We start from the raw sequence: 13776 nt of genomic DNA on the forward strand, positions 1-13776 counted from the left end.
ATCCCAATTCTGTGACAGTCCCTGTGCAATTTTAGGCAGGGTCATCACTAGCCCACATGGCATCTTTGCATAAATAAGGAAAAAAACCCCTCTCTGAGAAGATACTCCCTCAGCTAGGACACGTGGCTTGGCAAGCTGAACACTGACTGGTTAGACTTTCACTCCGCTTCACCCCTTCAGCCTGGTACCTTTGTGCAGGACACAGCCTGCACAGCCGTACGTGGCAGTCCTAAGCTTGGCAAGTTTCCTCTCTGAGCCCCAGTGTCTTCCTCTGTAAGACGGGGGAGATCCCATCAGCATCACAGGATGCTAGGTGGTCACCTCATCTATCTCGTTTTGCCCTTTTATCCCCGGGACGTAGCACAGAGGAGGCACTCAATGTCTGGGCATAAAGGAACGCACAGGAAAAGCAGGCTGCAAACTATTAAGTGCTGTCTAGTGGAAGGAAGTGTCATCTTAGGTCACTTTCACCCGGGTCAGGAGGGCCCAGGTTGGTCAGGGGCAAGGAGGAGGTGGGTTTAGCAGCTGAGGGACAGGAAGGAGAGTTAGTGGGGGCTGGGGAGCCTGGCTGTAATGCCCACTATCCCCACAGGCACAGCCTTTTATAGTTGGTCACACAGTTTGCCTTCGCTGCCTTTGCCCCCAACCTAGTAACTATGCAAAGAATAAGGGCTGTCACCTATGCCCAGTCCCATGAATTAGCTCCTCTAACCCACACCGGTGTGAGGTGAGTATAAATCACCCGTTTTCCGGATAAACAGAGGCCAAGGAGGTCAGTGACTTGTCCAAGGTCACACCGGTAGAGGAGGCAGGCCAGGATTCAAACCCAGCTCTGTCTCAGACCCGTCAGTTCCACTGGGTGTCATCATTCCCATTTAACAGATGAAGAAACGGAGGCCCCCGAAAGTTTGGTAATGCAGCTAAGCCCCACTGAAGGCTCACCTCGGGACTCTGTGCCTCCAGCAGGGGGCGTTTCTCGTGTCCTCACCTTCCTGGGCCTCAGTTTCCCTTCTGGGAGATGGGGAAAGGGCCCCTCTCCGCCCTGTGGGAGGGGCCTGGCGGCTCAGGCTGAGCCCCGCCCTGCCGAGCTTCTTTGTCCTCGTCGCACAATGCGCCCTTGCTTGGCATTCGAGGCCTTTGTGGGCCGCACGGCCCGGCGGCGCCCCCCGCCCGCGTTATCAGCGCCGGGAAGCGGCGGCCGGAGCTGGCGGGGCCTCTCTGGGCCGCCGCCCGAGACATGTGTTGGACACGGGCCTTTCAGGCCTGGAGCCGCCGCACAAAGGCCCGGGAAGAAGGCGGAACAAAGGGCTTTTTCACGCGGCAACTGAAAAGCCGCAGATTAGCTCGCGCGTGCTGCGCAGGCGGGGAGGGGCCGCCGGCCACCCCCCCACCCCCACCCCCACCCCCACCCCCACCGCCGCCCAGACCCCTCGCCACCGCACTCGCTCAGCCCGGGTCCCTGGGCTGGGGCCTCCACGCCGACCCCCTCTTTCCTGCTCCCAATTCCCCTCCCCACCCCCCCGGACACGTCCAAGCCCTGAATTCTGCGCCCGGGGGGGGGGGGGCCGGGGCCACGCTCTGCCTGCTTCCCCGTTCTGCGCGTTTGGCACCGTTTGCCATTCTCTGAACAATCCCTGCCCGCCATTCTCGGAAGGATTCTTTGCACCTCTCTTCCCTCCCCGCCCGGACTGCCTGCCCCGCCCCCTCGACAAGCCCAATTCTAGGGTCACCTCTTATGGAAAGATGATAGAATGTGCAGTGGGTGCTATAGCGCTGTGCCAGGGGCTTTGCCCGCTTCCAGCCCTCACAGCTGTGGGGTGCAAATTATTAGCCCCATTACCCAGCTGCGGAAACTGAGGCTCAGAAAGGTTGAGGGTGCCCGCGGTCACACAGCAGGTACCGGGGCAGCAGAGATCCAAACCCAGATCCCTTTCCACCCCTCCTCTGTTGGAAAGAGTGTCTCTGCTCCCGGGGTCTCCCTGGCAGGTGGTCCCTCTTTTAGGGTGGGTTGGAGGGGACATGGGCATGGGCTCCACCTGATGCCAGGACACCTCCAATCAGCCCCTCCCTGCCTCCCTCAGGTACGCCATTGACCGTGACTCGGATTTGGATCAGATCTTTGATATCGATGCGGACACGGGCGCCATCGTGACGGGCAAGGGGCTGGACCGCGAGACCGCGGGCTGGCACAACATCACGGTGCTGGCCATGGAGGCTGGTGAGCCGGGGGGCGGGGCGGATATGGGGGGGGAGGGACGAGGGCAGAGTGAGGGGCGGGGCTGAGGCGGGGCAAAGAGAAAGAAACCCAGCGCTGATGGCTGAGTTGCAGGAGGCAAAAGCTGATGGGCAGGAGCAAAGACCTGGGAAGGATCCCCAGCTGAAAGGCAAAGAGCCGGTCTTGAAGCTGGCTTCCTCCTTTGAGCATTTATTGAGCACCCATTACATACGAAGCCCTGTTTTAGAGGCTGGGGATACAGCCCTGAACAAGACAGAAAAGCTCCTGGCTTTGTGGGGGAGCGCTAGACTGTCAGCAAACTGATGGAAAGGGTGTACCTATGTCAGATGTGTGAAGGGCTAGTAAGAAACCGGGAAGGAAGGCCAGGGAAAGGGACTGGGAAGAAGAGGGTGTTGTTGCTCTTAGAAGAAGGCCTCTCTGAGAAGGAGACATCTCAACAGAGACCTCACTGAAGTGAAGGAGTCGGGCCCATGTCTAAGGGAAGAGTGTTCTAAGGGCAGAGAACAGCCAGTGCAAAGGCCCTGAGGTAGTAGTTTGCCCAGCACGTTGGAGGAACAGCGAGGAAACCAGCACGGTTGGTGAGGGGCAGAGTGATCAGCCATTGTAAGGTCTTTGGACTCGACTCTAAATGAGGTGGGAATCACGGGATGGTGTCGCCATTTGAGCCAAGGAGGGGTCACTGCCTGACGGGATACCTCTGGTGGCTGCTCGAGAATAGACTGGGGGCCGAGGGGGAAAGCAGGAGCTCAACTGGAAGTTAAATGTGACAGTGGCCTGGGCCGGGGCGATCAGCCACGGAGGGTGCGAGATGTGATCAGCTTTGGGAGACAGGCTGAAAATGGCACCACAGAATGACCGACGTGGAGGTAAGAGATGGAGAGGGGTCCAGGACTACTCTGAGGTGCTTGGCCCCGGTTTCTGGAAGAGGGCGTGTGTGCGTGGGCAACCGGGGAGGAGTGTGGGCTGGGAGGGGAAAGGGGGGGTGTCTATGCACGGGGTCCAGATAAGTAAGGCCATGGAAGTGAGGAGCTAAGAGCGCAGGGGTTGACAGAGCCCCAGGAGAGGGGAGAGTGCACTTGCCGGGCCCTGGTCCCCAAGCCCCAAGCCTCCCCCCCTCCCCGCCCCCCATCAGCTCTCAGGCTGTCTGGAAGCAGCCCTGACACAGCAGAGAGCCTCTGAGCCTCGGGCGGGTGGGCGACATTCAGGCTTGCCTCTGCACACTTCGGCCCCAAGCCCCTCCTGCCCCTGTGAGCCCCCCTGCCGGCCTTCCTCCTCCTCCGCCTGCTGGCCCCCTCCCACTTTGCGGGCCCCACTGGCCCGTGGGCCAAGGAAGTCCCTCGGCTGAAGTTCCCTTGGTCTCTTTCAACTGCAGTTTAAAAGAAAATACAAAGCTGGCTCAAACCTCCGTGCCTGCTGCTCCGGAGCCTTTGAATCCACTCCTCCACGGCATGAAAGGGAGATAAGAAAGGTGGCTGGAGAGGAAGTGGCGGCTGGACTAGGGGGGAGGAGAGCTCCCCCCCCCTTACCTCCCTGAACCTGCTCCCTGGGCAGCTGGGGGGACTGGCCTGGCTGCTGGGCCGAGATGCCTCCTCTCCCTGCCCGCAAACGCGTGTCCCCCGCTAGCCTGTCACACTGCCTGATACCCCACTCTTGGGTGAAGCCAGTGGGTCTCTTTTCAGAAAGCAGCTAGAGTAGCAGACAAAGTCGGTAAGGCTGCCATCGCACAGGAGAAGGTGGAGGGCACCCTCCCACAAACATTTTACAACGTTAACCTAATACACGTTCTGGGCTAGATGCTTTCTAGGGGGGACTTTTATTGAATCAGGATCCGTAGCCTATCAGCACCCATTTTACCGATGGGAAGATGGAGGCCCAGAGAGGAAACTGGCCCAAGGAGGTGCAGCAAGCCTGCCTGGTTCCCTCTACACCATTGCCACGTGGGCTCCCTTTTCCTGGTACTCTCGGCAGCCAGCCCCACCCCTCTCGCACCCACCCGTCCCTAGCAGCTGAGCATGGGGTAGATGAGGCTCGGAAGGGAGAAGACTGATTACTGGGCTAGACATCCTCCCCCTCTGAGCTGCAATCAACAACCCCTGCCCAACCTTCACCAGGTATTAATCAATGGGAAAATGAACGGCTCCCACTTCACAGAGCTGGTGGGAAGATTCGGTAGGATCACGCCTGGAAAGAACTTAGCCTAGTACTTAATAAGTGCTCAATTAGTGGTATGTATTGATCCTGACTCTGTGCACTTGACTTAAGCACCAACCCGGCGCAAGGCATTTTACAGTGTTGCCTTCGCTGAATGTTCCCACCTGAGAGGTGTCGGCTCTGCCCTTATCCCCAACGTGTGGATGGGAGGTGAAGTCGTTCGTCCACATTCCCAGCCCCAGCCCGTCTGACGCCAAAGCCCGGCTCGCCCCCAGATGCCCCTCTGGTGCCAGGCACACATCCGAGAGTGTCACAAATAACCCACCCACTCCAGCTTCTCACCATGGGTGTGAGACAGGGGCAAAATGATTATCCCCACTTTACAGATGAGGAAATAAAGGCTCAGGGAGGAACAGCGACGGCACCATGGTCACAGAGCAAATCCGTGCGGCGCCAGGGCTCCACCCCAGCCCTCCTGCCTCCCAGCAGCCAGCCAAGTGCAATGCCAGTGGGTCTGCCCGCCCATGCCCCCCTGCGGAAGCATCCATTTGGCTTGCTCAGAGACCGAGGATGCTGGCAGGGTCACAGTGGCCCCACTTGCTCCGGGCGTAACAAACACGAGGCGACAAGAATCAGAGGGGAAATATTTATACACAGTGGCGGAGCTTGGTGAGCCCCCTTGGAGAACGTTGCACTCGGTCAGGAGCCACCGCCACTGTCATACTGGATTACCTCAAAGACTCCCGAGCCGCTTAGTATGCCGGCTCCCCTCTCCCCGAACTTCTGAGTCATCCATTCTGCCCATGCAGACGCTCCTTCCACTGACATTATCTTTAACGTTTTGTAATCATGAAATATTAATGACCAATATTGAATTTAAAGTACAATTTGTGTCTGAATCCTTCGGTGGAAAGGGCAGTTGTAAAGGGACAGTCTTCAAAGAGACGGGGGTGTGGACTTGGAAAGCCAGTGTCAGGGATGGGGGTGCCAGGGGCTGCATCCGGCCCCCTCCCCCAGCATCGTCTGGCCCCACGCTGGTCTGGAGGGGGTGGTCACTACCTGCCAGGAACAGCAAAGAGTTAACCAGATTAGCAAGAAGCTTCCCCATCTGGGTCACCCCGGGCCGAGTACGTCTTACAGCACCCTGGTTTTTCCGTCATACCACGGAGCTCGCGTTATGATTTACATATGCATTTACGTGTGTAGCTAATCTCTTTTCCCCAGGAAGCGGTACCCTCCATGAGGGCAGGGTCTCATCTGCATCTGCCCCGTTCATGCAGGGCTGGCACTTAGTAGGCGTGTGGACGGATGAATGGGCTGACCCGCCCAGTTAGGAAAGCAGGGGGCGTGGCAGGCAAGAACTCTGTGCCAGTTGCGGGGTGAGTTTGGACAGGTCAGTCCCCCCGCTCATTGCCTTAGTTTTCTCATCTGTAAAGTGGCACTGTTGTTAGATGGCTGCAAACATAATAACTTTACGATGTCTTTACGATAATAGCCGCTTCTACTTATTTGACGCTTAACGGTATGCCAGACATCATGTCGAAGGCTTTATATAAAGCATCTCGTGTCGTGTACATTTTAATCTGTGCATGTAAAGTGCCTAGCATGGTTCGCAACACACAGTATGTGCTATTTATAGCCAGAGAAAGAATCGGAGGGCAGAAGGAATGTCAGAGATGACGGACTGCAGTCGCCACCCGCCCCCGCTTCATAGCTGGGGAGACTGAACCCAAGGAAGGGAAGCAACTTACTCAAGTCCACCAGTAAGGCCTTATGACTCCCAGTCCAGTGCTCCTTAGGAGGACAACAGAGGGGGATCTGAGGAGGCTGGAGGAAGGAGCAGGGATGGGGGTGAGGGCTTGCAGAGGAGTGAGAGGGTGCCACAAGGACACGCCCCTCCCCCACGTCTACCCTGGGCCAGTGTTTCAGTGTTTTCTGAGGGCCTCTGGCCACCCCCCATCCTGGGCTGGGTGCTGGGACCTGGCGGTAAACAAGGCTTGGCCACTGCCTTCCGAGCTCATGGAGGGGGGGTGGGGCAGGAGCTAGACACGCCAACAGTCAGCTAGAACACAAAGTGGAAGTAAGGGGACAGTGGGCACTCAGGAGGAACACGAAGGGACTTGCCCACCCGGAGGGGAAGAAGGCAAAAAGCCTTTCCTAGAGGAGGGCACATCTGAGTTGGGTCTAAAGGGCTGAGGAAAGAGGGTTTGGAGGCTCCAGGCAGAAAGACCTAGAAGCCGGGCAGTCCACTGGCCGTTCTAACAGGGAGACGGAGCGTGGCCAGGGGCCGGGGCTGGGGGCCGGCTGCAGCAGGCCGGTGAGGCGAGCATGCAGAAACTCACTGGTCCTCTACAGGAAGGGCCTTGGATGTCCTGTGCGGAGCCAGACATCTCCTGGAGACAATGGGGAACCAATGCAGGTCTTTGAGCAGAAGACTGATATGGTCAGATGAGCGGTCCCAACGTTCGCTTGGGCTCATGGCTGAACAGGAGGGGGCTGGCCCGGAGCAGGAAAACAGAGGGGAGGCCGTTGTGAAGACTCAGGCTTAGACACGAACCGGGGGTGTGAGGGCAGGGCTAGGACGGGCAGGAAGAGGGCCAGGGGAGCAGAGTCTGGGCAAGAGGCTTGGCACGACCCTGCATGGAAGGGGCTGCTTTGAAAGGCACTGGACTCCCCATCACCAGAGGTATGTAAACCAGGCCTGGGTTCCTCGCGCCATGGGTGCCTCCCAGAATCCTGTGCCATCTGAATACCTAACAGATGATGCCTGGAATAAAGCGTTCGTGACGTCCGTGGAGTCTCCAGGACGAGTTCGGCCCTAGGAAGGAAAACTCTCTCCCACCCAGCCCATTCCACGGTTCCTGTTTCACCCCGAAGTCCCCCCTCACCCTTTGAAGGACTACACATCCCTCCCCCCAGCAAAGTCAGAGCCTCCAGAGGAGGAAGCCAAAGAGATCTCAAAGCCCCGAGAGAGACGAGAGAGACGGGGAAGGGTGCCTAAACCTGGTGGTCCCACTACAGGGGAGTTGGGACAGGGCAGGGGTGTAAGGACTCCGCTTTCGACAGCCCTGACTCCCCTCCCCTGGAGCGCCCCCACTTGCTCACCCAGCCCCCTCACCGGTCTGCACGCTTGTCTTGGCCAGCGGGTAATTGGGATGATAAATCTTCCTGCCCAGCTGGCCAGCTCTAATCAGAGCCTGGTGTTTGGATGCAATTTAATTCTCTCGGGAGAGGGAGGGGCTGGGGGGGGACTGGAGAAGAGGGTCCGGCTCTGCTGCCCACCCCCCACCGCAAGTGAGTGGGAAGGAGGTGCCTTTGAGCTGCCCCCCCACCTCTCTCCCTCCCCTCCCCCTGCCCCTCCCCCCACCCCCTCCCCGCCACTCCCTCCCTCCTCGCCCTGACTTCTCACTCTCTCTGTGGCAGCCAAGAACTTCAGAGTGCAGCTCCTATTTGTTTTACTGATGAGAAAACCTTAGTCCAAAGAGAGAGGCAGGAACAGGGTCACACGGGCTGACTGGTTCCCAGACGGAGAGACCTTGGAGGGGGTGCAGCCCCCACAGGGTCAGTCCATCCGGAGAGGGCTTGGTCTCTCCCTGTGGCCTCCCCAGCATCCCAGCGTAGTCAGGGATGCCATAGACAGTGACATCCGTTCCTTCGACAATCTTTACTAAGCACCTACTATGTGCCATGCACATCACGGTAAACAAAACAGAAATTCTGCTTACTTTCCGGTGGGGGAGATCGGTGATGAGCAAGTTCAAGTAAGGCAAAACAGAGGGGGTGTTGGGTAAGCGTTATGGAGAGAAAGCAGGGAAGGGAGTGTCTGGTGGGGTGGCAAGGGGCGTATTTAAATACGGCCATCAGGAGAGGCCTCTCTGAAAAGGCATCTGGGCAAAGAACTGAAGGATCGAAGTTGGGGCAGAGCCAAAGAGGGGTGGGTGAGGGACAAAGCCAGGGAGATGATAGCGGCAAGATTGTGTGCGGCCTGCGAGCATGTAGGACTTGGGTGTATATTCTGATGGCCCAGGACTGAGGCAGTCAGGGAGAGCTTCCAGGAGGAGGCAGAGACATTCGTTCAGGACTTTGAGGCGAGTAGGACTCTGACAGCTAAAGACGGCAAGAAAGGCAGTACCGCCTGGTGATTGGAGGCTCCCCCTTTGGAGCCAGACCCAGGTTCGATCCCAGATTGATCGGTCGTTCCCTAGGAGACCTCTCTGAATGGGTTCCTCATCAGTAAAACGCCAATAATACGAGTCTCTACCTCCCACAACGGTTGACAGGATGAAATGGGGCAGCACAGACCCTGGCCCACAGCACATGCTCCGTAGGTGTTTGCTGATGTCTTTCCGGGCAGGCTCACGTTCCTAGGGGTGCCCCTAACAGTTACCAGGCCAGCTCCCAGCTCCTCTTCCCTTCCCAGTGGCCCCCAGCCCTCCAAGCCCGGTTTGGTTCAGATACCAGGTAAGTACCTGCCAGGGGCTGGGGTCTTCCTTGGAGGGGATCCAGGACCTCATTATCTGCAGCCCGCCCTTCCCCTCCCATCCCCCTCACCTGATTACTTCCTCGTTGGATCTCAGCCCAAAGGTCACTTACTTCAGGGAAAACGTCCCTGCACCCACCCCGCTCCCGAACCTTTCTCTCTTAGCTCTTATCGGAGTCTGGAGTGATGTCTATCCCCGCCACCAGACTGACAGACCGCGTTGGTCTCGTTCACCGTTAAGTCCTTGGCGCAAAGGAGGCACTCAATTCATAATTGTCAGCAAAACCCAGAAGTCTCAGCTCCAAACCGCTCAGTCCAATCCCCTGTCCATTATACGTCAGGGGCTCTGAGGCCCAGAGAAGGAAGGAGACCTGCCCACGTGGTACAGCAGTTCTCCTGCCCCGAGTCCAGTCTCTTCCTGGGGCACCCACTGAACTGTCCAGCCTCCTCGGCCGCGCAGGCCCCCAGGGTTTCACCTGCCACCTTCTCGGATTCATAGTGAGCTAGCTCGGGGAGGAAGCACCAGGCCGAAGCACGTTTAATTTTCATTTAGGAATCTGTTAAGGCTGCAGGCCTGCTCAGCTCCGGGCTGTCAATCAGCCTTCCTCAAGGCTGCATCAATTAGTTTAAAAATATTGAATGCAATTTTGCCTGACACAACATATTGCAGCTACTGCAAAATATAATTTATTTTAGAAGAAGAAATAATTAAACTAATTTGCATGTCAGTCAGCTGAACATAGATGCCAAGAGGGGGGTTGAGGCCCATGGGGCACCCAGGGCACCTGCTGCTGGGTGTTGGGGAAGGTCGGCTTGGGCCTGGGTCCGAGCAGTAGCTGTCGCCGGAGGGCCACACATCCAGGCTGCAGGAGAGTCTGCCGGCCTTGTGTCTAGACCAAGCACTGGCCTGAGAGGCAGGAGACCCAGGTCCCAAACCAGCTCTGCACGGACTCGCCTGGGGCTCTGGGCAAAGTCCTGGCCCTCAGTTTTCTCCTCTACAAAATGGGTCTAGCCAGACCTCTTTTACAGGTTGTTTTGAGGTCAAATGAGGTCACAGATACGAAAGTTTTTTATAAACTGGAACGTCCCGCACAGCGGTGGAGGTCAATTAACTGATGGATTCTTTGTTTTTTTCCCAGAAACATTTAAATGGGTAACATTACGAATTCATTATTAGCAACTATCACAAACGATGTTGATCAGGAGGGGTTTGGAGGAAGCCCACCAGAAGTAAGACGTCAGATGGGACTCCCCCCACCCGCCAGTCACCCGGGGCCGTGGCTGGCAACCCTTGGCACACATTAGACTCCTGGAGCTGTTAAAAAACCTTAAGCCTTGGGCATAAGTGCTTTCTCAAGGCTTTCCCAGGCGATTCTAAATGTGCAGCCAAGCTGGAGGCCTCCGTGATGTCATGGGCACCGGAAACTGACGGAGGGCTGGCCCACAAGCTCTGGGGGTGCCAGGCCAGCCCCAAACTCAGGGGGCCCCGGGATAAGCTCTGCAGGTGGCAAATTTGGCAACCTAGAGGCACCCTCTTCCCCGCTCACTCAGCTGCCCCGCCTCTGAGATCCCGGACCCTCAGCTATGCCAAAGGGTTCAGGCCTTTCCCAAGTGGTGACCTGTGACATTTTAAGGTAGGACAACAACAAAAAGGTAATTGTGTGAGGTGAGGGATGGGTTAACTAACCTGGTTATGGGACACGTTTCACGAGATACACGTGTCTCAGATCGTCACATCTTAAACTTACACAAGGCTATATGTCAATTCTGTCTCAATAAAGCTAGAGATGGGGGGAGAAAAGGGGGGGGAGCCAGAAGAGGCCCAGCAGATCCCAAAGGAATGGTGCAATAATGCGGGTCTCGCCAGCAGTGGACCCAGCCCCCCACCCCCCACCCCCACTCTCCACAGCGGGTCTGCCGCGGAGAAGCTCGCCCCGCTCTGGGGTCCCGCTTCTGCATGGCGCATAGGCTCCATCACCCCTTCCTTCTGCCTCAGCGGGGAGAGAGGTGCCTGGTCCTGGCAGCGGGCCTCACCCTCCCCACCTCCTCTCCTCCCAAATGCACCCACCTTCTGTCTGTTTAAGTTCTCCGGCAGCACGCTCTTAAAAATAACGGCTTGCCGGGCATTCCCAGTCACGACTCCAATCTCCCGCCCCCAGAAAAGCCCCCTCTAATCACTGAAGCAGCAGGTCTGGGTGAGCTGAGAAGATAAGGTGCCCCTGGCTACGGGGAGCTCCAGAGAGGGGTCAGGGTCTGAGTTAATTAAGGCCTCGCCCCCCTCCTTTCCCTGACCCCCGGGAGATGGCTGCAACTGCTTCCCAACCCCATTTCTCTTTGTGTGCGGTGGCCCCTGAGTTCGGTGAAAAGAGGCAGCTGATCAACCTCACTCCCCGCCAGAACTCGTGGGGTTCCTGGCTGCCTGGCAGCTTCCAGGCTCCCCCCAAAATAGCTCCCGGCCAGAGACCCAGCCATCAGGTCACTGCTTGAAAGGGGTGGCTTCCTCTCCTAGTCCTCGAGGTCGCTGGCTGGTAAAGCTTGTCGGTAACGAACTCATGACTAAGATAGCTGAGAGCAGGGCACCAACGAGCACCCAAGAGGTTTGAGGGGCAAGGGGCAGAAAAGGCCAGCACGCAGGGTGCTGCTCAGAGGGGACAGGCTGGGACGAGGTATCCTTGAATCACTTGATGTCGTTGCTGAAAGGACCCTTGAAGGATGTCTGTTTATTTAACAAATCCTCATATAGCACTTGCTATGTGTTACATACGCACTTTTAAGTGCTCTGCAGATAATTAACTCAATCTGTCCTCTTAACCGACCCATTACTAGGAGCCCCTTTTTGCTGGTGAGAAAGTGGAGGCACAGAGAGGTCGAGCGACCTGCCACAGATCACACAGCTACCAAGTGGTGGAGTTGAGATCGGAACACCTTGGCTCGGAGACCTTGCTCTGAATCACTATGCTCTCCGTTCATTGTCCACACGTGGAAAGCGATGTCGGGGAGGGAAAGGTCTTACCCAAGATCAGACACTGGGTCAAAGACAGAGCCACGCCAGGAATTCAAGCCTCTTTCCGTGAAAGTCCTCCCAGACTTCATTCATTCGTCCAACAGATGTATTAGAACCTACTCTGGGCCGTATCCCACAATGCCGGGGGCCCAGGGATTAATACAACAGGGACCTTGACCTCAAAGACATCACAGGTAGAAGCGTGGGGAGGTCATGGTTTTGCTGAGGGCCCCGGCCAAGACTCACACCCAGTGGCCTTGTCTTGCCCTTTCAGGATCAGCTCTCGAAAGGGCAGAGGTTTGGGGGTCCAGGTGCCAGAGGCCCATTCCTTTCATGTTTCTCGTGCTTTAGTTTCTCTGCTGCCAGGCGGGGATCTACATGGAACCAAAGCCCAGGATTTCCGCCAGGGTACCTGAAATAATGGATGTGGATACTCCGGGCACATTCTGTGCGCTCGATGGTGATGGGATGCTGAGCGTAGGATGTTGGCTGATGGCAAGGGCGGTGACAGTTTTGCTGGGGGTGGGAGTAGGGGTGGTGATATGACGGTGATATGGGTCTTTACGGTGGGACTAATGGCAGTAACGATGGCGCTGGTAATGGGTGACAGCGATGGTGTTGACGACGGTGATGGGGCGGCACTGGGGGTTATGGTGGCGGAGGTTGCCACGATACATGATGTGATACCAGTGGTGCCAGTGCCAAAGGCAATGGTGGTGACGGTGACGGTGATGATTACACCGATGACCTAGTGGGTGGTGATGGATGGTGACAGCAACAGTGCTGGTGACCCACTCATGCCAGACGTCCTCAGTCCTGATCCTCCTACCTGCTTGATCAACCCACAGATCTCTCAGCATGATCCCACTGCCTAGTCTGGTCCTAGCAGCAGATGGGGGCTGGTCTAGATCTCGCACTGGATGCCTCTCACCCTGCTCCTGTGATCTCGCTGCAGACAATCATGCCCAGCTCTCCCGGGCATCCCTAAGGATCCGAATCCTGGATGTGAACGACAATCCCCCGGAGCTGGCCACCCCCTACGAGGCAGCGGTGTGCGAGGATGCCAAGCCAGGACAGGTACACTGAGGGGCTGGGGCCGGGGGCCTGTTGCCAGGACTGGCCGGGACACCCTCTATCCAGGTCCAGAGTGGGCTCAGCCTCGCCTCAGCTCCCTGCCCTGTCCTCACCCTTCAGCTTATCCAGACCATCAGCGTGGTGGACAGAGACGAGCCTCAGGGCGGGCATCGCTTCTATTTCCGCCTGGTGCCTGAAGCACCCAGCAACCCTCATTTCTCCCTGCTTGACATCCAAGGTGAGTCACCTCTGAACCACCAAATCCTAGGAGGCGTGGAGGGAGGGGCCTAGCCTCCCCTTCCCATATTACAGGGGGAGAGGCTGGGGCACGCACAGGACCAGCGTCGGGTCCAACATCACCCAGAAAATCTGAGCCAGGCCGGAGCTGTTAGCCAGCCCACTGGCCAAACCCTGGAGCACAAGCTGGGGGTGAGTTGGCAGAGTGGAGAGGGGGCACCCCAAGAGAAGAGAATGGAAAGATACAGAAAAGGAACAGATGAGGAGTGGGTTGGCCAGAGTCCTGGATGGAAAGAGCCCCGGGTCTGAGTGAAGATTGAAATAGCCCACGTGCACACACTCCCACCCTTCAGTTTAAAAAGCTCTGTGTCCCACTCATGTTTCTCTTTGCCTCCTCACGGCCGTCCTGGGAAGTGGGAGGTGGTTTTCTTACCCCTCCTCCTATTTTGCCCCCTGTGATAAAACGGAGACTCTAAGAGGAAAGGGGCGGGGGGGCCGGGGTGGCTCAGTGGGTTAAGCATCCGACTTGGGCTCCGGTCGTGACCTAGTCGTTCGTGAGTTCTAGCCCCACGATGGGCTCTGCTGTCACCATGG

At 57.3% G+C, this 13776-nt stretch overlaps 1 protein-coding gene across 1 annotated transcript in view; it reads left to right on the plus strand.

The window, feature by feature from the left end:
* Window positions 1-13776, plus strand: part of CDH22 (cadherin 22) — a 65414-nt gene that overhangs the window by 42643 nt on the left and 8995 nt on the right. Inside the window, exons 7-9 of the mRNA XM_047069773.1 lie at window positions 2082-2218; window positions 12827-12948; window positions 13066-13183. Of these exons, the coding sequence (XP_046925729.1) occupies window positions 2082-2218; window positions 12827-12948; window positions 13066-13183 (377 nt within the window). The remainder of the gene's footprint in view (window positions 1-2081; window positions 2219-12826; window positions 12949-13065; window positions 13184-13776) is intronic.

The sequence above is a fragment of the Lynx rufus genome, unplaced genomic scaffold (assembly GCF_022079265.1).
Source record: "Lynx rufus isolate CCGP_SWC_20201006 ecotype Redwood Valley unplaced genomic scaffold, mLynRuf1.p SCAF_8, whole genome shotgun sequence".
NCBI lineage: Eukaryota > Metazoa > Chordata > Mammalia > Carnivora > Felidae > Lynx > Lynx rufus.